General features: G+C 50.0%; 1 protein-coding gene across 2 annotated transcripts in view; it reads left to right on the top strand.

Annotated features, from left to right (window-relative positions):
• The window catches only part of SEMA5B (semaphorin 5B), a 119295-nt gene that overhangs the window by 62440 nt on the left and 34054 nt on the right, over positions 1-22801 (top strand). For both annotated transcript variants that reach the window (XM_042955860.1, XM_042955858.1), the window contains exons 2-3: positions 16070-16270; positions 21427-21526. In XM_042955860.1, coding sequence (XP_042811794.1) covers positions 16117-16270; positions 21427-21526 — 254 coding nt within the window. In that variant the 5' untranslated portion in view covers positions 16070-16116. The remainder of the gene's footprint in view (positions 1-16069; positions 16271-21426; positions 21527-22801) is intronic.

Here is a 22801-nt window from a genome sequence, read left to right as displayed (position 1 = left end):
GGGTGTCACTGAGGATGATGGGGGAGTGAACGTCACTAGTTGCTGCCGCAAGAAGAGCTGTGGACTTCCTTGTACAAACCTGGGCGGTGAGCTTCTGCCCCTAGCTCCTGCCCAAGAAACTTTTGTACTGATCCGAGCCCCCCCTGCTGAATCGTAACCTGCCTCTTTCTAGCCTGTCCTTTTCCCCTTCCTCACATGGAGACCGTCTCTCCTCCTCCCCACCCCCGGCCCACTGCCAGCCACAACCTCCCCATTCCCCGCATCTGCCTTCTGCCCTCCTGGTTTTCACTTTACTTTTACCCACCGTGGAGCCCCTTTGGGAAAGGAAAATGGGAGGGAGGATGAAAGAGCAGGGGAAGTGTTAATTAAACACCAGATGTTTAACTCTGTTAATTAATGGCTCTCTTACCCTGAGTGGCATCAGCCTTCTCTTATCTGTCTCCTTCACCCTTACTGATCTCTGTAAACCTGAAGAGGCCAATATTGGTGCAGGGGGCCTGAGACCAGCAGAGGGAATATGGAGAAAGTGGCTCAGGAGGGGGTTCCTTTGTCCCGAAGGGGGGTTCCCTTGTCCAGGAGAGGAGCATGGACATGCTGGCATACTGGCGTTGGGAACAGAGGAAAGTCATAGTGGGAGAGAGGATGAAGCCCTGAGGTCACAGACCTGTTTTGTCTGGTGCACACAGGGACTGGAAAAATGCAAGTATTTGCCGCCATTTAAAAATAAGGGAATTTCAGGGCACCTGAGTGGCTCAGTCAGTTAAGCGTCCCACTCTTGATCTCAGCCCAGGTCACGATCTCTTGGCTCATGGGTCTGAGCTCTGCATCAGGCTCTGTGCTGATGGTCCAGAGCCTGCCTGGGATTCTGTCTCTCCTTCTCTTTACCCCTCCCCCACGTGTGCTTACTCTCCCTCTCCCTCTCTCTTTCAAAATAAATAAACATAAAAATAAGGGAATTTCACATAAATCCAGATGGATGTGTAGACTTTCTTTAAAAATGGGCAGATGTGGGATACCTGGGTGGCTCGGTTGGTTGAGCATCTGACTTCAGCTCAGGTCATGATCTCGCGGTTTTTGAGTCTGAGCCCCACATGGGGCTCGTTGCTGTCAGCCTGTCCGCGTCTGTCCCTCTCTCTCTGCCCCTCCCCTGCTTGTACTCTCTCAAAAATAGATAAATATATATATTTTTTAATGGACAGATCAAGCCCTATGTCCTGAGAAGGCAACAGTCAGCTGGAGAAGAGGGAACTGAGACACAGCTGTCCTGTCCAGATGGAGTATGTGTCTTTCCATCCTCCACTGCCCCCTCCCTCACCACCTCGCTCATGTGTCCCTGCTGCCCCTGAGGACTTCTGGGTTTGGGATCCATTACAGAGACACAAGTCCCAGGACTTAACAATGGGTTGGGTATGGGAGATGAGGAAGGGGGTAGTCTGGGAATGCCGAGATGTGAGTCAGGATACCTTGGGACGCGGGGGGGGGGGGGGGGGGGGGTTGTAGTTCCATTGACAGAAATGGGGGACATGGGAGGAGTAAGTTAAGGAAGAAAAGTGACAAATTAATTTGGGGAAGGCTGCAGTGGTCATGTCTGTGTGACCTGAGGTAGAGATGGAGTGTGACCACACTCCGTGTGGTCTGGCGTTTGAAGAGAGGGGCTGGAGATCTGGGCAGCTGAGGGAGCTGGAGTCCAGGTGGGAACACTGGGAAGAGGGAGCGGGGGCTGAGACGATCCTGGGAGCAGAGTGAGAGAAGAGGGAATTGAGAATAGAAACTTGGAGAACCACGTATCTGGGAGAAAGAGCTAGAAATGAAAGTTAGGGCCGACTGAGAGGTTGGGAAGAACGTGGACAGTGAAATGACAGAGAAGTAGGCATCGCGTCCAAGATTTTTATGGCACCTTCCTCTATATTACTTGCTTTGAAGCCCAAGGGGTACTTCCAGCAACCTCTATGGCCCAAGGGAGGGAAATGGGGCTAAAGCCCTTGTTCCTCTGGTGCTCTGTGTTTGCTGGCTCCCCAAAGATGCGTGAAATCAAGCATTTACATCATGGCAGTTCTACCCTTTTCAGGCCACCCAGAGTCTTTTCTCTAATAACTTTAGAATGAAAGGCTTTGTCCCTACTGGAAAGTTGCAGTATCATCCTGGAAACGACCCACTAGGTAAGCAGCAGCCCTGAGTGTGGATGTAGGAGGGGTACAGCTTCTGTAGCCAACACAGACACACAACTCCTTGACACCCCAAAAATCTCTCCTCTCTCGGGAGAGGCGGGAGGAACAGGGCTCTGGAGTCAGAGAGGCCTGGGGCCAGTCCCCAGCCTGTGGCTGTCCTTTCTGTCACCTCTCTGCCGCTGCTTCGTCCATGTGCAGAATGAGGGAATGTTGCCATGAGGATTAAGTGGCTGGCTTTCGTGGGGTGGGCCCGTCACCCCCAACAGAAGCTCCTTCCCACTCCCCCTGACACCAGCAGCACAGAAGGCAGCAGATGTTACTGGTCTCACTTCATTTCAATAGATTTACAAGCATCCCTTTATGTGTTACTGAAAAATTGGGTGTAAATCCTATTTTAAGAACACAGTGGAACTCATTACTTGAAGAAAGCTTTGGAAAATCCTTTTGGGAAGTGAAGAATAATCATGCTTTGGTAAAACTTTTGTGCCAATATTCAAGAATTTCTTTGTCTGAAGTGCGGTTCACCTGTAAAGTCTTTCTCGTGACCTCCTCTTTTCATCTTGTGACCATCTTCTTTTCCACGGGACACACTGTGCCCCTTCCCTGTGTGTGCTGTCCAATGTGTAGCCCCCTCTCCCTGCCCCCTAGGGTTCTCCTATCACACCCCCTGACCACTCTCCCCCACCCCCAGACTGTGTGGCCCTGACTTGCCCGTGACTCTTTACTGGCTGCTGCTCTTCCTTCTTCCAAAATTCAGGCACAGATCAGTCTCTGGACATTAGATATGTTTGCCACGTGTGACCACTTGGGTGGGAATATGTATGACAGGTGTGGTAGGCCACTAAAGATACCCTTGTCCTTATCCCTGGAACCTGTGAGTATGTTACCTTATGCAGCAAAAGGGACTTTGCAGATGTGGTTCAGCTGAGGATGCTGAGATGGGGAGAGCATCCTGGATTATCCAGGTGGGCCCATCGTAATCACAGGGGGCCTGAAAAGCAGAGACTCTTGGGGTGCTTGGGTGGCTCAGTCGGTTAAGCGTCCAACTTCTGCTCAGGTCACGATCTCACGGTTCGGTTCGTGAGTTCGAGCTCCGCATCAGGCTCTGTGCTGACAGCTCGGAGCCTGGAGCCTGCTTTGGATTCTGTGTCTTCATCTCTCTCTCTGCCCCTCCCAGCTTGTGCTCTTTCTCTCTGTCTCAAAAACAAATAAACATTAAAAAAAATTTTTAAAGGGGCACCTGGGTGGCTCAGTTGGGTTTCTGACTTCAGCTTCAGGTCATGATCTCATGGTTTGTGGGTTCGAGCCCCGTGTTGGGCTCTGTACTGACAGCTGAGAGCCGGGAGCCTGCTAAGGATTCTGTGTCTCCCCCTCTCTCAACCCCTCCCCTGCTCATGCTCTATTATCTCTCTCTCTCTCTCTCTCAAAAATGAATAAACCTTAGAGGAAAAAAAAAAGCAGAGACTCTTTCCCAGCTTTGATAGAGAGGGATGTAAGTATGGACGAATGGGTAAAGGGAGCCAGTGTTGCTGGCTCTGAGATGGAATATGGGAGGCCTCTAGAAGCTAGAAAAAGCAAGGAAATGGATTCTCCCCTAGGGCCTCTGGAAAGGCAGGCAGCCGTACTGACACCATGATTTTAGCCCAGCAGAACCCAAGTCGGACTTGTTACCCACAGAGCTGTAAGAGAATAAATGTGTCGCCTGAGGCCATGAGGTCTGTAGTAATTGGTTTCAGCAGCAACAGGAAGCAAGTGCAGGGGCAACCACCCTGTCTGTGGAGCAGTCTGACCTCACACCTGACCTTGTCTCTTTTGCCTCCTTCACCTTGTGCTTATGGACTCACCCAAAAATTCCCCCTTTTGCTGAGTGATTTCAGCTGGTTCTGGGGCCTGTGTCTCTTGGGTGCCCTATGGCTCCCTTCCATCTCTGGCTGCCCACACCTCATCCCCGAGCCGCTCGATGTCTCAGCCACACAGCCAAGCTGTGGATGGACAGTAGGGGGCCTCTTCTCACTCAGTTCAGGGGTAAGGTGTGCCAGTAGCTCACCTCCTGGGATCTCCTGGTCCTCCTTGGACCAGTGGATTTTAGGAGTTCTTTTTTTTTTTTTTTAATTGTGTCAACATACACAGAAGATAAGACTTACCTTCTTAGCCATTTTGAAGTATACAGCTCAGTAGTATTGGTACATTCACATTGTTGTGCAACCATTACCACCATCCGTCTCCAGCTCTCTTTCCTCTTGCAAACTGAAACTCTGCACCCATTAAATAATGACCTCCCCATCTTCCCTTCTCCCTGGTTCCTGGGAACCACTACTCTACTTCCTGTGTCTATGAATTTGCCCATTCTAGGTACCTTATCTAAGTTGAATCACATATTTGGCCTTTTGTGTCTGGCTTATTTTATTCTGCATAAGGTCCTCCAAGTTCATCCACGTCACAGCATGTGTCAGAATTTCCTTCCTTTTTAGGCTGAATAATATTTCATTGTATGTATGTACCACATCTTGTTTATCGATTCGCCTGCCAGTGGACACTTAGGTTGCTTCCCCCTTTTGGCTGTTGTGAATAATGCTGCTGGGAACATAGGTGTCCAAATACCTTTTCCAGTCCCTGCTTTCAGTTCTTTGGGGTGTGTACCCAAAGTGGAATTGCTGGATCAGATGATGATTCTATTGTTTTTTTTTTTTTATGTTTATTTTGCTTTTGAGAGACAGAGAGAGACTGGAGCGAGAGTGGGGGAGAAGCAGAGAGATTGGGACACGGAATCCAAAGCAGACTCCAAGCTCTGAGCTGTCAGCGCAGAGCCCGATGTGGGGCTCCAACTCACAAATCGAGAGATCATGACCTGAGCAGAGGTCGGATGCTTAGCCGACTGAGCCACCCAGGTGCCCCGTTTCTACTTTTAATTTACTGAGGAACCACCATGTTGTTTTGCATAGCTGCTGTGCCATTTTACATTCCCACCAACCCATTTTAGCCATTTTTAAGTGTCCAGGTCAGTGGTCTTCCATACATTCACATTGCTGTGCAACCGTCAGCACCACCCAGGGTGTGGAGAGCCATGCTCAGGAGAGTGAGTGGAGACGGGCCCTCTTTGCAAAGGTTTATGTTGAGCAAGTGAATCTGTCATTGAAACCCGAGGAAGCCCAGGCCTTCAGCTGGATTTGCCTTCTATTTTTGAGCTGTAGGCATGTTTTCAAATGCAGTTTTCCTTTTATGCAGTAACTGAATATCTGATAGCAAAATGTTTCCACAGAGAGAGCTTGCCCATGGGGAGGAGGAAAAGGAGGCTGCTCTAATGAATAGATAAGCTTGATTTGTGTTTGGCAACATCCTTAGCATTTAATTCTAGCAATTAAAGTAGGCAAGTCTCCTTTGTTTTCCTTTTCCTTGCAAAAACAATAAAATATCACAGAATGTTTGGGGGAAGAATCCCTACTCATTGTCATACTACCTTTGTGGGACCACTATCACCATTCAGGACAGTTATCTGTGCAAGGCACGAACCAAACATTTATTCACCCTGCTTCGCTTAAGCTGCGTGGCAACTGTGAGGCAGTGTCCTGGGCCTAACCCATGGCATCTCCCTTCTGCACTCATTCTCTCTTTGTGCGTTTGGTCCAGCTTCCTCCACACACGTGTTGTTTCCTACAAAGTTGCCCCCATGAGGTTCACGTTTGCTTGCTTTCCCAAGTAATGTGAACATTCCCTTTGTACTCCTGTTTTCAATTCTTACCTTGTGTGGACATACTTTGTTCACAGGAGCAAGTCCAGGCTCCGTGATTATAAATACAGAATGACTGAATGCATTAGAGGGTTCCCATCTGCGAATGATCACTGCAGCAGCCTGAGCCCTGGTGAGAAGCTCCGGAAGCTATGTCAAATAATGCCATTTTCCTGCCTGGTGCACTGAGACTGTGTAAGGGAGAGGCTCTGGAGCCTGACTGCCTGGGTTTGGATCTGGATACCAGTTTGACCGTATGCAAGCTACTTAACTGGTTGATGCCTCAGTTTCCCTGTCTATGAAATGGGTATGATAATAGTATGTGCCTCACAGGGTTATTGTGTGGATTAAATGGCATAACGAGCATAGAATACCACCTGAGGGTCGCCTGGGTGGCTCAGTCAGTTGAGCGTCCTACTTCAGCTCAGGTCATGATCTTGGGCTGGAGCCCCGCATCAGGCCCTGTGCTGACAGCTCAGAGCCTGGAGCTTGCTTTTGATTCTGTGTCTCCCTCTCTCTCTGCCCCTCCCCTGCTAGCACTCTGTCTCTCTCTGTCTTTCAAAAAAAATAAAATAAAACAGTAAAAAAATTTTTTAAAAAAGAATACCACCTGATGTATGAAAACATGTCTCTGTTGTTGCTATTTACTTAGTTTTGGATCTCCCACCACCTCCCTGCCCAACCTTGAGCTAGATACGCTCCCCCAAGCCTCAGTTTCCTCATCTGTAAAATATGGGGTTGAACTAAATGATCTTCAAGAGCCCTTCCTGTTTAACTTTTTATGATCACCCTTTTCCTTTTATCTTCCCCCTGGGTCTCACTGCAGTTGGGAGGATGTGGGTGGGATGGCAAGGACTGCCCAACGCTGATAGGGCAAATGCACAACCTGGAGTTTGCTAGGAACAGACAGAGGAGAGGAGAACCCAAGCAGGGCCTGGCCTGGCCAGAGAGCAGAGAGCATGGTGCAAAGGCAGGGAGTGAACTTGACCTGGGACAGGGGGAGCATCCCCACCCCCACTCCCAGGTTCCAGAGCTGAAAAGTGCTAAGTTTTTCCGAGCCTCTGTCCCTCCCCCACCTGGTCCCAACCCTTCCCTCTGGGCCCCAGTCGCCCAGATGGTCTAAATGGGAAGAAAAGAGGAAAATCCGTATCCAATCTGCTCTATTCAGAGCAATGGGAAGGAATCTGCATCTCAATTTTATCTTTGTGCTGAGCCTGGCTAAACTTTGCCCCCCAAGTGGTGAGTGATGGGTGGGTGGGAAGATGGCATTGGTGGCCCCCGTGGGGGAGTGAGGGGCACCCCTGCGCCTTCCCCTCCTTACCAAACCGCAGACAGAATGCATTCTTTCCTGCTCTTGGTTTCCCCCTGTTTCCTCTTCTTTTCTTTTCCTTCTCTTTTTCTCCCTCTTTCCCAGGCAGGCAGCCAAGTGGGGACTTTGAATGGTGGCAAGAAGGGAGGGGCCGGATAGGAGGAGCAGCAGTGCACCCTTCCTGGAAGGTACTCAAGGGCTCCTGGGCTGAGCTTGAGGTGGGGACAAACAGAAGCGTCTCATTCTCTCCCACCCACCCTGGCCCCTAGCTATACAGCCTGTGCTGGGGGGTGGGCTGTGGCTGTCAGTGCTCTGGCTGGGGTCTGGATTCTGCCCTGTCTGTAGGCAACCTCTGGAATTTCCTTCCCCATAGCCGCTCAAGACCTGGAAAACTGGCTCCCACAGCCCAAACTCACAGGAGACTGATTTGCAGCAGGAAGTCAGTTTAATAATTTATAGCCAGAAAGTGCTCTCCCTGGTTGGGAAGCCAACTCAGGAAACCAAATTAAATTCTGAAGGCTGCTTGGAGAGTGCATGGAGTTAGGGCTCTGGAAGGTGCCAGGAGGGCTGAGGCCAGTTCTCCTCCAGGGAGGACACTGTGTGTGTAGTGGCCTGTGTCTACAGCAGACAGTCTCAGGTTCAAATCCCTACTCAGTTATTAACTGGCACTAGGACCTGGGGCATGGTCCTCAGCCTGGCTAACCTCTGTTTCTTCATATCAGCTATGAATGATGATCTTCGAATGATGATTACAAGGGCATCTCTCAGCTTTCTTGCCAAAATGCCATGAGGTCTTGCAGGGAAAGAGCTTAGCACAGTACCTGGCACTTCTCCATACACAGCAACCATGCTTATTTAAGCCCTTATCTTTAGGGTTGTAGGTTGTCTTTTCCTTTCCAATTACTCTTTTTATCAATCAAAAGGAAAGAGGTCCCTGGTCTCTCTGGAGAGGACCCCCTGGCAGTAGCAATTTGAGTGGTCTTCCCCTTTGACTCGTCCCTATGACACACCCTCTCCTACCTGATCCCTCAGTCACTCCCAGCCTTTTTGCAGGGCCACTGCCTGTAGTTGAGCTGATATGTCCCCTGCGGGGGAGTAGGTGGAGCTGAGATCTGCCGTGCTCCAGGCGTGGGGCTCAAGTCTCTTGGAGCAAGAGGCACACCCACTTCCATTCTCTGAGTTGTCCTGCAGACTGATGGCTGCTTTAACCTATTGCTGTCACTGTCCACTGCCACCCAACTTCCCAAAGCACAGATGTGACCACATCCTTCCACTGCCCCAGCCACTAACGAGTCCTCTGTTTCAGCAGAAGGAAATCTCGCAACGCTTTAGGTTTAGTCTCGCCATGATTTGGCCTTGGTCTTCCTCTCCAGACTCAGCTCCCTCTGCCCCGTTCTCCAGCCTTGCTAGATTATGTGAGGATGGTCCAGGGCCAAGTCTTTGCCTGTGCTGTTTGCCATTCCATCGTTCTGGAATGCTCTTTGCCCGTGATGGCCGGGGAAGCTCCCACCTTCTTTCCTTCAAGGCCCTATTTGAGTTCTCCCTTCTGCAGGAGGCATCTTAGACCTCCGGCCCCTGGCATTCCTCTCTCTCCCTTTCCCAGGTCACCTTGCACCTGTCTCAGGCCCCCCTCGTCATCTGCTTCCTGCTCATCTTGCACTCAGGCCTCCATCTCCTTTGTAGGACTGTAACCTGCTGGACACTGAGACCCCTTTGTTCCTCCCGGCACTGAATGGCTTGGTGAATGAAGATGGTCTCCAGTGCAGTAGTTCAGCTTCTTCCCGCTGCAGGAAGGTCTGGGCAGTCAGCACTCCAGCAAGCAGCACGGTCTGCTTTGGGCTTTTGGGGGGGATTCAGCCCGCTCTCTCTCTCTCTCTCATAACACATACACACACACACACACACACACGCACACACACATGCGCACACACACACACACACAAACACACACACACATTCCACCCCTGTTTCCCTCTTCCTTTGCCCCAGAGAGAAGAGCAAAGGTCCTTGTGTAACTGGGCCTTCCAGCAGGCCTGGCCCTGGCCCTCCGTCCTTCTCTTGCTTTCTCTCCTTTGCACTCAGCAATTTCATCCCCTCCCCCGGTTGCAGCTAATCCTCCTCCCACTGTCTGTGCTGGGAAAGTAAGCCCTGGAGGAGTCCCATGGAAGGCGAGGAGTCCTCAGGGGGGTGCATGTGTGGGTGTGCGTCCTCTCTCACACACAAGCACATGCATCACATGCCTCCCAGTGTCATCGGAGTGACCCTGTATCGAGGACCACAGGGAATTGGGGCAGCAGCGAGAGAGAAAGCAATGGAAGCTCTGGCCAATGATTTAGGAAAATGCTTTCCTTATCACTGAAGCTTTCCCAAAATAGCAGGAGTCGGCTGCTGCTACGTCTCCCTTTTTCCCCACTCCTAGAGCACCCTACCACACAGTGCCAGCGCCACGTGGCTCCACGACAGGATGAAGCACAGGCTTTCTGTGCTCCCTTACCTGTCCAGGCCCCAGCTCACTGTGTCTGCCTTGTGATATATTGTTCCTTGGAGAACTGTCTCCTCTCTTCTATTAAACTGTAAGCTCCCTGAAGGCAGGGACCATACTTTTTCAAGGAGTATTCCCCCATCCCTCATTTCCCCCATCTGTACCAGAACCAGCACATAGTAGGTGTTCAGCAAATGCTCAGTGAAGTATTATATAAACAACTGAATGGATGAATCTGGGAAGACATTTCAGTGACTAGGGAGTGTTTTATGTACACGAATACATTTTTACAGGTGGATTTCATAAAGGGCCTACTTGTGCCAGACATAGTTCCAAGGCAGGGAAATATTAGCCCAATTTATAGGTGACAGAACTAAGATCTGTAGAGACCTGGTGGCCTCCTGAGCTCAGGACTTGCTGTGGTAACTACAGCCCTCAGGAAGATCGAGAGGCCTCCGCTGCGCACTGCCGGCAGAGAAACTCCCGGATTATTTTAGTGTCAGATCAGACAAATATACTACAAATAGAAATTCCTGTTTGTCATAGGCATATTTGGGTATAAGAATGAAAACCCAAGCTGTATGGGATAGGTTGTGTATCCCATGCTGTGTACCTTGGGGTAGCTGCTGCTCTAAGCCTGTTAGACAAAATAACTCATTCAATCTTCATAACACCTCTCTGCAGTAGGTGTTATTCTCCCCATTTTACAGACAAGGAAACAGGCACAGAAGTATGATGAGCAAACATCACAGAAAGAAGTCTGGAGGAGGGCAGGCCAGAGCTGCCTGATTCTGTCATCAATCTCCCAGGTCCCACCTATCTTTCTGCACCGCAGTCTGGATCACGAGGCTAAGGGATGCTAAGTAATGTAGCATCATCCATCCTAGCTACCGGCCGCTCTGAGAGAAGGAAAGCCCTCTTAGAGACCTTCCCCACAAGCCCTACCGATGACTTCCTCACACATCTCACTGGCCACCCCTGTCTGGATGGCTTTGAGCAGGGTACCTTTCCCCCTAACCCCCACCGACGCAGAAGCTCCTTTAGGAAGGAGGCGGTGAGAATGGACACCAAGGAGGCAATACTGTGCAGGCAACTCCTGGTCTGACACAACTCTGGCTGGCTTAAGAGAAAATGGGAGATTTTATTACAAGGATCCAGGAAGTCGGCTGATGGCTCGTGGTAGTAGAAAGTAGTCAGGCCTCAGGAAAGGGCTAGAATTGGGAGTCTGTTAGCAACCCAGAGAGGCTCTGCTGTCTGTCTCCTGTCCTGGCTCTCTGTCTTCAGACTGCCTTTGCTCCCCTCCTCAGCCCACATGACAGGTAAAAGATGGCCACCCCACAGGGCCCATGTTGCTTGTTCCAGGTTCCTCTACAACACTGACTTGACTTGACCCTGGGGGTTGGATGGGGGTTACAGCCCCACGTTGCCATGAGAGAACATCTGATTGGTCTGTTTTGACATGACTATCCTTGGTGCACGCAGCTATGGTGGAGTGGGGATAGGCATATGTAAGGCTGCGGGGGCCTACCCCTTTGACCTGTGGAGGGAAGGGGGAGATAATTTCCAAAGAAGGGGGATTCTCGGGAGCTAGAAATTCACCCCCCACCCAAGTATCTAGAACTCTGCTCACAAAGACCAGTCCTGTAACACTCAGTGATGTGGGGATTGACCATTCTCCTTTTTTCAGTATGGCGCCCTTGACTTTTGCTGACATTTGCTAAGCCGCAAGCCCTGGCTCATCGAGCTCTGCCTTGACCACCAGCACCCCACACCCCAGCCCCACTCCTCGGTGCCCTGCTTCTCTCCTTCCTTTGTACCCCTCTTAGGGTCTACTGGCTTCCTTACTAAGGACAGAAGGCGTCCTTGAAGGTGATGGCAAAATAGGCCTGTGCGTGTGCCCCCATGGGATCCCCGAAGTCAGCACCTTGGCCCATACTTGCATCCCTAAGGACTGGAATGCTCATCTGAATAAAGGCTGTTCCTATCTTCTTCCTGCTTAGCCTTCAGTCTGTCTCTCTCTGGGGGCTTTCTGGTCGGTGTGCTGTGTACATGTCCATCCACTGCTCTGGCTCTCTATTCCTTTTTCCTCCCTCACCTGAGTGGAGCCGATCTGGATCTAGGTCCTGCCCCCAGTCCTTCCCCACCCCCATCCACATGCTGCGTTCCCTTCCCTTCCCTTCTCCTTAAAGAGCAGGCATGCTGTGCTGGGGCCCAGGTGGACCAGGTGATGGTAATCTAGTAATTATTGATTCCGGAGGGACTTGGAGGACATATTTACATAAAAACCATAATGTGAGTGGAGCTTCTGCTGTGGAAATTAGGTACTTTAAGGCCTGGCTCCTGGGGGAAGCAGGGGCCAGGGGAGGCTTGGGAATAATGAGGGGAGGGTGGCTGTCACACTGCCTCAGATGAAGGGCTGATGGCCGATGGAGGAAAAGCCCCAGCTAAGGTCTAAAAAGATGATATTTGCATAGGCATCGAATATCACCAATGAGATGTCATATCAGTCAGGGTCCCCCCCGGAAACAGATGGCACACTCAAACTGGGAAATGGGAGGGCAGTTTAATAAAGGAACTATTTACGAAGGTGTGGGAAGGGGTTTGGGAGCCATATGGGACTGTTCACTGGGCTCTACCCTGCCGCCGATAATGAGGGGTTGGCACCACCCCAGGCAAAGAGAGGAGGGGGGAGCTTAACTCTGACCTTCTGTGGGGGGATGTGGCTGCTCACCCAGCTGCCTCCTCTCTCTCCCATTCCTCCCATCTTCCGCCAGTGTCCCCACTGGCCAAACAGAGGGAAGGAGTCCCCTGTTGCAGCCCAGGCACTGAGCACGGAGGAGGGACAGAGTAGAGGGACAAATAGAAAGCATCCAGCACAAGTGTCAAAGGGCAAGAGGAAATTCCATAGCAGTGCCAGCCCCATGCAGCAGGAAAGACCCAGTTTAGCTCTCAGGAATAATGCCACGTGAGCGGCCATGTGAAAGTCACTCCAGGGAGGATGTCTGGGCCAAAGCTCCCTCCCAGAGGGTTTCCACTAGCAGGGGTGTCCAGCCTCTCCTGGGGAGGGACAGAGAATTCCACATTTGAACCTGAGGCTGAGGGGACCAAGAGCTGCTCCAGAGACTAAGGCCCCCTGGGATCCAGGATGAGGCCAGGTAAGGGAGAAGGGAGCTCGTCCAGGTGCACCGTCTGCATAGTCACTGGGGTATTTCCTCAAAGCCTCTCAGCAACACGATGACAGGAGTTACCCCATCTCACACAGGTGTGAGGAAACAGACAAGAAGACAGTCATCCTACTCTCATTTTCCAGACCTAGAGTAAGGTAGTGGTGGTAGGAAAGGAAGAGAGGAGGGGTTAGGAGCAAAGGGTGTTCGAGAGGAAAGGAACCCTAGGGGCCCCTAGTCCCTGCAGAGGTTTGTCACAGTCATCTTTGGAATCACTCACCTGCTGGTCCCAGGACCCCACCTCCAGTGGAAGGGGTTCTGATTTGTCCCCACCTCCAGCAGGGAATCCCTGATCTAGTCCAACCTTTTATTTCACAGATGACGACAGTGTCACCAAGGAGGTCTATCGGTGGGTTAGGGACCTGTGAGGGATGTGATGTCAGCAAGGCTTGGTGGGTGACACGTTGGATGGGCCAGGAAAGGAGGGAGGTGGGAGCTGATTCAGAGTGTCTGAGTCAAGCTCCAGAGGAAGTGTTGTGCTGCCCCATATTAGAAGTTTTAGGGAACCAAAACTAGTCTGGGTTTGTGAGTTCGAGCCCCGAATCTGACTCTGAGCTGACAGTGCAAAGCCTACTTGGGATTTTCTGGCTCCCTCTTTCTCTGTCCCTCTCCTACTCTCTTCCCCACCCCCACCTCAAAATAAATAAACTTTAAAAAAATAAAAAGTTTTTGAGGTTTTTATTGAATGGGTGATATTAAACATTTAATAATCAAAAGTGAAGATAATATAAAAAGGTATATATATTGGGGCACCTGGATGGCTCAGTCAATTAAGCGTCCGACTTCGGCTCAGGTCATCATCTGATGGTCTTTGAGTTTGAGCCCTGCATCGAGCTCTGTGCTGACCTCTCAGAGCTTGAAGCCTGCTTTGGATTCTGTGTCTCCTGCTCGCTCTCTCTCTCTCTCTCTCTCTCTCTCTCCCCCCCCCCCATCCCCCACTAGTGCTCTGTCTCTCAAACATAAATAAATGTAAAAAAAATTTTTAAGGTATATATTAAGGAGCATCTGTCATGATTTTGCTATTTATAGGTAGCCTGATTTAAAATTAGTTTGGGTTTATTTTTCCAGTGTCTGTTAATGCTCATACCAGCAATTATAAATATGTATCCTTATTTCCACCTTCTTTTTTACACAAAAGGTATCAAGCTAATACCCTGTTCTGCATTGGGTTTTTTCCAGTCACTATACCTGGAGACTTCTCCATATCGAAATCTAGGGAAAAATCCCCATTCTCTTCTAGAGCTGTGTAGTATTCCGTTACACAAATACACCCTCGCGTATTCAAGCAGTCTCCAGTTGCTAGGTGTTTGGTTGTTTCCTGTCTTCTGTTACTTCAAAGAATGCCCCCAAGGAGTAATCTTGTGCATAAATCACCTGGCACATGTACAGGTGACTGTTTAGTCTATTTTTGCTTCTCAACTATCTCTGGTGAAGGAGCAGGTTTTACATTTCAATTTACAATCTGTCGCAGATGGATACTTACATAAAATTCAATAAAAGTGAATTACTGGAGAAGTGAATTGACAAAAAAACTATGAAAAATACAAACCTCCAAATTTTATTAGATCCAATAGACATCAAAATTACTCTGTCACATTACTATAAAGATTTTTAAACACTCTCAAGTTTCTGCATTTATCTTACAACGAAGTTGTCACAGTTTGTGGATTTGACACTGATCTGCGGACCGCACTTTGAGTAGCACTGGTTAAGACTCCCAGAAATTAGATCAAAAGGTACATGCCTCTGTCGTTTTGCCAGATTCCTCTCCATAGGGCTTGTACCATTGTTGCACGATGGTATATGAGAGTGCCCCCTTCCCCACAGCCTCGCCGAGAGTGTCATCTGTCTTGGAATTTTGCTAAACTCATAGGTGAACAGTAGTAGCTCAGTCTAGGTTTTAATCTGCATTGTTCTTATTGTGAGTGAAAATAGCGTCTTAATTAATTAAAGTATTTATTTATTTACAGAGAGAGAGAGAGAACACATGCACACATGCACAAGCAGTGGAGGGGCAAAGAGAGAGGGACAGAGAGAATCTTAAGCAGGCTCCATCCACACCAAACTGTCTGCAGGGCTAGATCTCATGACTCTGAGATCATGACCTGAGCTAAAATCAAGAGTCAGATGCTTGAGGCACCTGGGTGGCTCAGTGCCTTGAGTGTCTGACTTCAACTCAGGTCATGATCTCGTGGTTTGTGGGTTCGAGCCCTTCGTCGGGCTCTGTGTTGGCAGCTCAGAGCCTGGAGCCTGCTTGGGATTCTGTGTCTCCTTCTCTCTGCCTCTCCCTCACTCACACTGTCTCTCTCTCTCTGTCTCTCAAAAATAAATAAATGTTACAAAAAAAAAAAAAGAGTCGGATACTTAACAACTGAGCCACCCAGGTGCTCCAGTGTCATTCATATCTTTAAGCCCTATTTGTACATATATTCTTTGCCTATTTTGTACTGTATTATTGACCTTTTTCCTCTTGATTCCCAGGAATTATTTATACATTAGGAATATTAGCCCCTTGTCTGTGATATGTAATGCAAATATTTTTTTCCAGTTTGTCATTTGCCTTTTGATTTTGTTTGGTGTTTGTTTGCGGGGGGTGGGGGGCATGCAGAAGTTTGAAGTTTTATGTAGTTAAATATGTCAATCTTTTCTTTAATAGCTTCTGGATTTTGAGTCCCGGTTCTTTATTCCAAAATTATAAAGAATTCTGCCCGCATTTTCTTCTAGTATTTTTATGGTTTTATTCTTAACACCTAAATCTTTTATCCAGTAGGAATTTTTCCTAGTACAAGGTGTGGGTTATGGATCCAAATTTATCTTTTTACAAATGGCTACCCACGTGTCCTAGCTCCACTTATTAAGATCCCTAGATACCACCTTTATCATTAAAACTAATTTTACGCCATTTGGGATCATAATAGAAAAAGCTCTATAATTTGTCAGTTTTATCCAGAATACCATTGCAAGGGAAATTAGCTCTCCAGATATGATCTATAACTCTGTGTTACTAGAGCAGAGTAAACTGTAAGTAACATAGGTAAAATGTAAATGTATTTAAACAAGCAAACACAGCCCATGGGCCTGCCAACAACCATGGAGGAAACTGGGAGAAGTGGGCCTTGCTGAGGGAGCTCGTGGTGAGAGTCAATGTTTGCATTGCAGACCTTACCTGCCTGCCTCCGGAGCTAGGACTGCAGAGGGGCCCAACGATGGTGTTCCTGGGACCCCTGGCTGTCACCCTGTTGCCGCCCAGCCTCACACTGCTGGTGTTCCACCTGTCCAGCTCCCAGGATGTCGTCACTGAACCTAGCAGTGAGCAGCAGCTGTGCACCCTGAGGGAACACCCCACTGTGGCCTTTGCAGGTGAGAGCCACTTCCCACTCGGTCCTTTTTGCAATGGCTGTGCCTTGAAGGACTTAGGTCTGAACTCAGCAGGGTCTCTTTGATGTTGGAAGTCCTGGGATGTTCCCCTAGGGATAAATGTTAGAAGGATGAGTAGCCATGGGCTGGAGGGGTCTGATTTTAGTCTCCAATTTATTTAAGCCTTCCATCCATGTTTACCTGGAGGAGGAGGGCACCTTGCTCTGGCATTCCTGCTAGGAGGAGGGGTTGTGGGTACTCTGGGTAGAGTGGACAAGGGTTCATCAGCCATCTCAGCTCTAGCTCTTCTGGAAGCATGAGTATTTCTTAGCTTCGTTGGGGGGCCAGAATGAAGATGACTCACTCCTTAGGAGGTGCCTGGAAATCTCTGGAAGGCTTCCTTCTGCTCTAAGACAGTTGCAGATGCCTGTCTTCAGGGCCCTGGGAACCCACAGGGAAACGGGTCCTTGGTGACTGATAACTCCCTCTGTCTGTCAAGGGAGGGCATGAGAGTGTCCTGTTAAAGTGTTTCCCAAACTGGGATTTGTGAATCACTGGGCGTATTCTGAGAGGCCTATAAATTCTCAATAAGGGTTTCTAAAATTAATACATACAGTCGATGATAATCGAAAACCAAAACAAAACATAAACACCAGAACATGCAGGATGTTTTCCCATGACCTGTTGGCCAGTTTGGGGCTCCCTGGTGGTGCTAGGACCACATCAGCACTTCCGAATCCGTCACCTGCATGGCAGCTCACACTGGGATCTGCAGATGTAGCTTCAGAGGTCCCCAGGTTCTTAAGTCTGATAGACACCTGCCCTATTTCCTCATCACAAGTACCCTGCAAGGAGGCAAGGCAAGGACTGTCACCTCCCTTTACAAATGGGAGGGCTGAGGTGTAGAGGGTGGGAGAGACTTGTCAGAGGCGGGCCTTCACGTTGGGCACCCAGTGCTCTTTCTACTCCCCGTGGCAGAGCGATCGGGGCTCCACCTTCTAGGTGCCACGGGCAGGAGGGTGAGGAGCCGTCCTCGGGATTCCACACAGCTAATCGAGAGGGCAGAGATGGAAACCAGAGCAGAAAAATAAATGCCCGAGTGCGAGGCTGGCATGGGATTTGGGGGATAGGAGGGGTGATATGGATAGGTGTTAGGGTTAGCAAGGTGGGGAGGCTGGGGCGGCTGGGAAGTGTGGGATTCCCAGCTGTGGGCTGGCTCCTGCCTCAGGGAGGAGAATTTGCAGCTGTCTTCTCAGTGCTGTCTTGTTTGAGCTGGGATCCAAGGCTTTGAAGGCTTAAGTGGATTAAAGTAAATTAGCAATGTCCTTAAGCCTACAAAACACCCGTACACTCTCAGACTTCTGATGGCTCCCAGCGTGCTGGTGGCTGTCACTGAAGGGAAGGACCAAGTGCGGGACAGAAGGAGCAGGACTCTCAGGGCTATCCTCACCTTGGATGCCCCATGGCAACTCCTAATGAACCATTTCCTCTGAGGGGCTTTGCTGGAGGCCACTGTTGGCCTGGTGGATTCTTGGGGCAGGTACAACGGAAGGAGAGCAAGAGAATTTCTGTCCCCCAGCCAGGCTGGTCTGTACTGGGGCAAACTAGATAGGGGGGTAGGGGTAATGGACAGGTGGAAGATGTGTTCCTTGAATGCCTGGCTTTATTCCCACCATTTTTTATCTTAAGGTGTATATTACTTGAATGAAATAACCTCCTTCCCCACCCTCTTTCGGAATGGAGGAATGAGGCTCAGATTGTCATGGAGTAACTAAGGAATCCCCTTAGCCCCAGCAAGCAGAGATGTCCGTCATCCTAGACTGACAGCCCTAGAGTGTGGCATCATCTCTACTTTTCCTCCCCAGCCCTCCTGGCCTCCCCTCCACTCACCTGGGTCTCCGTTCTGACAGCTTTGGATTTTCCTATCCATTCACCAAATTGTTATTGGGCCCTACTTGAACCAAGGACAGGGCTAGATGCTGTGGGACTTCAGAGGTAAGAGTTTCCTCTGGGTACTCGAGTATCTCTTGTTGTTCCTTAAAGATCATTCCCTTTGGTTTGCCAGTGCAGTTGGTCCTGCACTAGGACTGGTCCTCTTGTCTCCCCACACCCTTTAGTACTGGTGAGCACACACCAGGGACTCAATTCATGTTGGGAACTGTGTTCTGGGTGATGCTGCCGTTCCAGAGAGGTTGCCATATAACCCAGCCCAGTGCCAACCCCCAGCTTCCAGGATCCCCTCAGATGTTACATTTTATTTCTGACTGATCAGTAGGCTTCCAACTCGGTAGCTGTGAGTTGCCTTCTCCCCTGACATCTGGCTGATCTGTGAATAACCCCTAAATACCCTAGAGGACCTGCCAGTTGCAGAGTCTGGCAGGCGTTTTTCCATCTTGTAAGGTTGAATTTTCTCCTTCTTTTAAGGGGGGCCCACCTGTGTCTCTCTTTGGCCTGCACGTTATTCCTTCTGCCACGGCATGGAATTTCTAGGAGGCAGGGAGAAGCCAGGATGGAGTTAACACTGACAGTGGTTAATCCACAAACTGGGTAATTGAATTGACTATAATTAAAATCACAGGCGCGTCATGGAGAATGTCATTTTTCTCGTAAAGTCACCGTCCAAAGCCTTCCCTGCACACGGAGCTCAGAACGTGCTTGGTGTTTTAAAGACAGGTTTCCCTCTGGTCCTGTTTGCCTGTTTAATAAGAGGAAGCTGGCTCCTTTCCCAAGACAGCTCCCCCAAGATCAGCGTGCTGCACCCGCCTGCCTCTCTCCCCCCTCGCCCCTTTCCCCTTGCCCTTGTCAGTTACAAGAAACTGGAAGCGGCCGTCACCCTCCACTCCTTCCTCTGCCCCTGCCTCCCATTGTCTTCACATCTCCTACCCTGTTTCGTCTTCCTTTCCCTTCCCTGCCCCAGGGAAGGGCCTGAGTGAAGACTGAGCTGAGAAGCCCCCACATGGAGTTTCTCCTGGTTTGCTGCACACCAGTCATGCCACCCCTTCCCCTGTTCAGCTGCCCACATCTGGAAGACCCCTGTCGGAGGGGACAAAAGGAACTAAAGGGTGACCCAGTTGCTACCGTTGGGGAGCACTCTTCTGATGGTGACAGGCAAGCCCTCCATATCTTCCCCACCCCCACCACAGAAAACAGGCTTGAGCACATTCAGAGTGACAAAAAAATACACTGTGAACAGAATAGACAAGGTAGAGAGAATATGGAGCAAAATAAAATCAGGGTGGAGAGGTTGTGATCCAGGAAGTCTTCCTGGAGGAGAGTCCTTGGCTTAGTCTATAAAGTAGTATACTATTCTACCAGGATTTCTGAGTGTGGCCCTGAGGTCAACTAAAAATCCAGCTTACCTGACTCCTGATCCACTTCTTATACCGATATTGCCCAAATGCCATTGCAACTTCACGGTAATTCTTGCTAACCTATAGTCCCCTGCTGAGGACAGAGGCAGACCCAAGGGGTTTGCTACATTTTGCTGTAGAATTTCTTTCTTCTTCTTTTTTTTAATCATGCATATCACAGTTTTCTGAAAAACATCCAACTCACAAAACCTCAAGTTCTCCAGGGAGCGATTAAGTGTTTGCTTGTCGTGCAGAAATGAAGGGCTGCTTTTACTCTGTAGTGGAGGGATAATGAGCAATGATTTATTTCCCCTGGATTACACACACACACACATGCACGCACGCACTTCTCTGGGCCTTCTGTGAGCCAGTTGCTAATAGACTGTGGGGAGAAAGCACCGGGCCTCACATTCCCCCCTCATCTTTATCTCCATTGACATGAAAGTTCTCTGCCCCATGGTTCTCTGGCTCTCTCGTTATTGGTCAGTTCCCTCCCATCTATGAGGCAGAGGCTGAGGAGTGCTATTAAGGGGTTCTGGACCAGGATGGGAGAAGTGGGTCTCCAGTGGAAGGGAAAGAGGGAAAGTCAGCGTACCCTGACGTACCTTCCCCAGGCGTACCTTCCACAGACCACTGCCCCATCCATCCAGAGGGCTGTGAGATCTCCTCTCTGCCCACCAATCTCCATGGAAGACTTTGGCCTCGGCTGGGAAGCTCCTTCCTTGGAGACAGGGATAGACAGGGATAAACCCACCTTCTGTTTCCCACCTCCACGGAAGCTTGTTTGAAAACTTGGTTCTTCTTGTACAGATGGGAATTGTGGATTGATCCTGCATTTACTCAATTCCTTCCAGGTGCTGGACACAGCCTAGAGATCTAAGAAGCAAGGGCTTCCCTACCCCCCAGGGAAAACAAGGGGGATATACACCCAGCAATATGGGGGCTTTGATGGCAGTAAAGTAGAGGCTTCACCCAGGCTTTCGGGAGTCAGGAAAGGCTTCTTGGAGGAGGTAGGGTGGGGATGGGGCTGAACAGGAACTGTTCTACTGAGGGAGAACAGAAAGGCAAAGTTTGCAGGCTCTGGTGGGATAGATCTGCACAGTGTTCTAGTTTAGTATGGCTGGAGCGGTAGTTTGAGGGGAAATGTAAAATATGAAGGATGATTCTTTCTGTGGCACTAAATAATTAATGTGCCAGGCATCCAAACTGGGAAGACAGTGCAGAGCCCAAAGGCCTTCATAGGAGTTGAGACTTTTCCTGGGGTCAACTGGGAGCTATTAAAGGGTTCTAAGCTGCAGAACAACAAAACCAGATTTGCATTTTAGAAAGATCGCTCTGGTTGCTATGTAGGAAATGGACCGACCAGAGGGACAGGAGTGGAGGCCAGGCTAGATAGGATGCTCCTGGCACCAGGCCAGGCAAGAGATGATACTAGCTTGGATGGGGGTAGGGTACAGAGGGCAAAAGGGATGGATTTCTTGGAAGTGGGACAGACAAGATTTCTGAGTGTTTTTAAGTGCTGGTGAGGGTTTAGGGGAGGGAAGGATGATTACAGTTTTCCCTTTGGGCAGCTAGGGGTTAGGTGGAGCCCTTCTCTGAGATAGCGGACATAGCAGGAACAGTGGCGACACCCCCACCCCCTCTCCCCTAGCTGGCTGCTCACAGAGGGGCCAAGTGGAACCCAGGTTTAGGGGGTGCCAAGTCTCCTTCCACCTCACCGATTGCTGATGTTCGCCCTTTCATTGTGGGGTCCAGTGCTGGCACAGCTGGTCCAACAGTAACTGGAATGCTTGCCTCTCCCTCCACCAGATCTGAAGCCGTGGGTCTTCAACTTCACCTACCCTGGAGCCCGAGACTTCTCCCAGCTTGCTCTGGATCCCTCCAGGAACCAGCTCATCGTGGGAGCCAGGTAACGAGGTGCAGGAGGGTTGGTGCCACGAGGGGTAGTGTGCTTAGGATTGGATGGAGGGAATATCATTTGGGATGAGCCCGCTATGGGCAGGCCCTCATCCTGGGCCCGTGTTCCTCTCTGCCAGGCCCTCTCTGTATCTGAATGTCTGTCTCCCACAAGAGGAAGCATTAGTTGGCGCAAGGCGGGGAGGAGGGTGACCTCTAGACCCCCAGATTCCGTGGCTGGTAGTTTTCAAGAGCAGGAACACCTGCTGGCCACCTTCTACCCCGCGTCCCTACCCTGCTTCCTGGACTGCCCAGGCAAAGTCCTCCCTGAGAGCTCCATGCAGGGAAGGTGCCCAAGAGCCCCCTGCTGGCTGGCTGGCCGCCTGCACCTGGGATGCTGGACTCAGGCCGTGGCCTTCTTGTATGAAGCACCTCACTTCCCTCCCTGTTGCCTAATCTTGTTTAGCCTCACTATTCTGGCTCTAGGGAGGGCTTGTGGAGACCTTACAAAATTGTAGACTCTTAGCTCTAGTAGAGAAGGGAGCTTAGAGATGGTTTACTCCAGTGGGTCTCAGAGAGTGATCCCCGGACCAGCGGTACCAACAGCACCAGGAACTTGTTAGAAATGTAAATTCTTGGGCCTCACCCCAGGCCTGCTGAATCAGAAACCCTGGGGGTGGGGCCCAGCAATGTGTTTTAGCAAGCCCTCCAGGTGAGTCTGAGGACTCCTAGGTTTGAAAATCACTAGTCTAATCTAACTGCCTTCAATTTCAATATGAGGAGGCAAGGGACAGGAGAGGGGAATTGACCTTCCCAAGATCCCATTGAACAAGACGACAACAGAGTATGGGGCTAGAACTCCTGTCTCCTTACCTCTGGGCTAGAGTTTTTTTCTGCCAGTCCCTTATCACCTTTGACTGCACTGGTGTTTTTCAGAAGCTCTCCACCCCAGATGTTCAGATTCAGCAGGTCTGAAGGTAGGGGAGGGTGGCCACTAGGTTGGGCAACCCCAGGCTATCCTGCGTGGCTTACCAACCTTGACCTTCAGGTTTTCCAGAGTGTACCCACCCCCTATTTACATTATGAAAAGGAAGCAAGCCAAGCAGAGCTCTGGACAAAGACCAGAGGAGCTGCACTGCTCTTAGGATACTGACCTCTGAACCATCTGTAAAGTCTGGCTTCCAGTCTTCTGTGTTGCCAACCTCTCAGGACTGTTGTGAAGCCAGGGCTGAAAGCATTTTTTTAATTAACTAATTATTTTGCATCAGTGATATGAATGTGTCATGGT

Source organism: Panthera leo, chromosome C2 (assembly GCF_018350215.1).
Source record: "Panthera leo isolate Ple1 chromosome C2, P.leo_Ple1_pat1.1, whole genome shotgun sequence".
Taxonomy (NCBI): domain Eukaryota; kingdom Metazoa; phylum Chordata; class Mammalia; order Carnivora; family Felidae; genus Panthera; species Panthera leo.
Note: the sequence above shows the minus strand (reverse complement) of the source record. Positions and strands in the feature narration are given on the sequence as shown.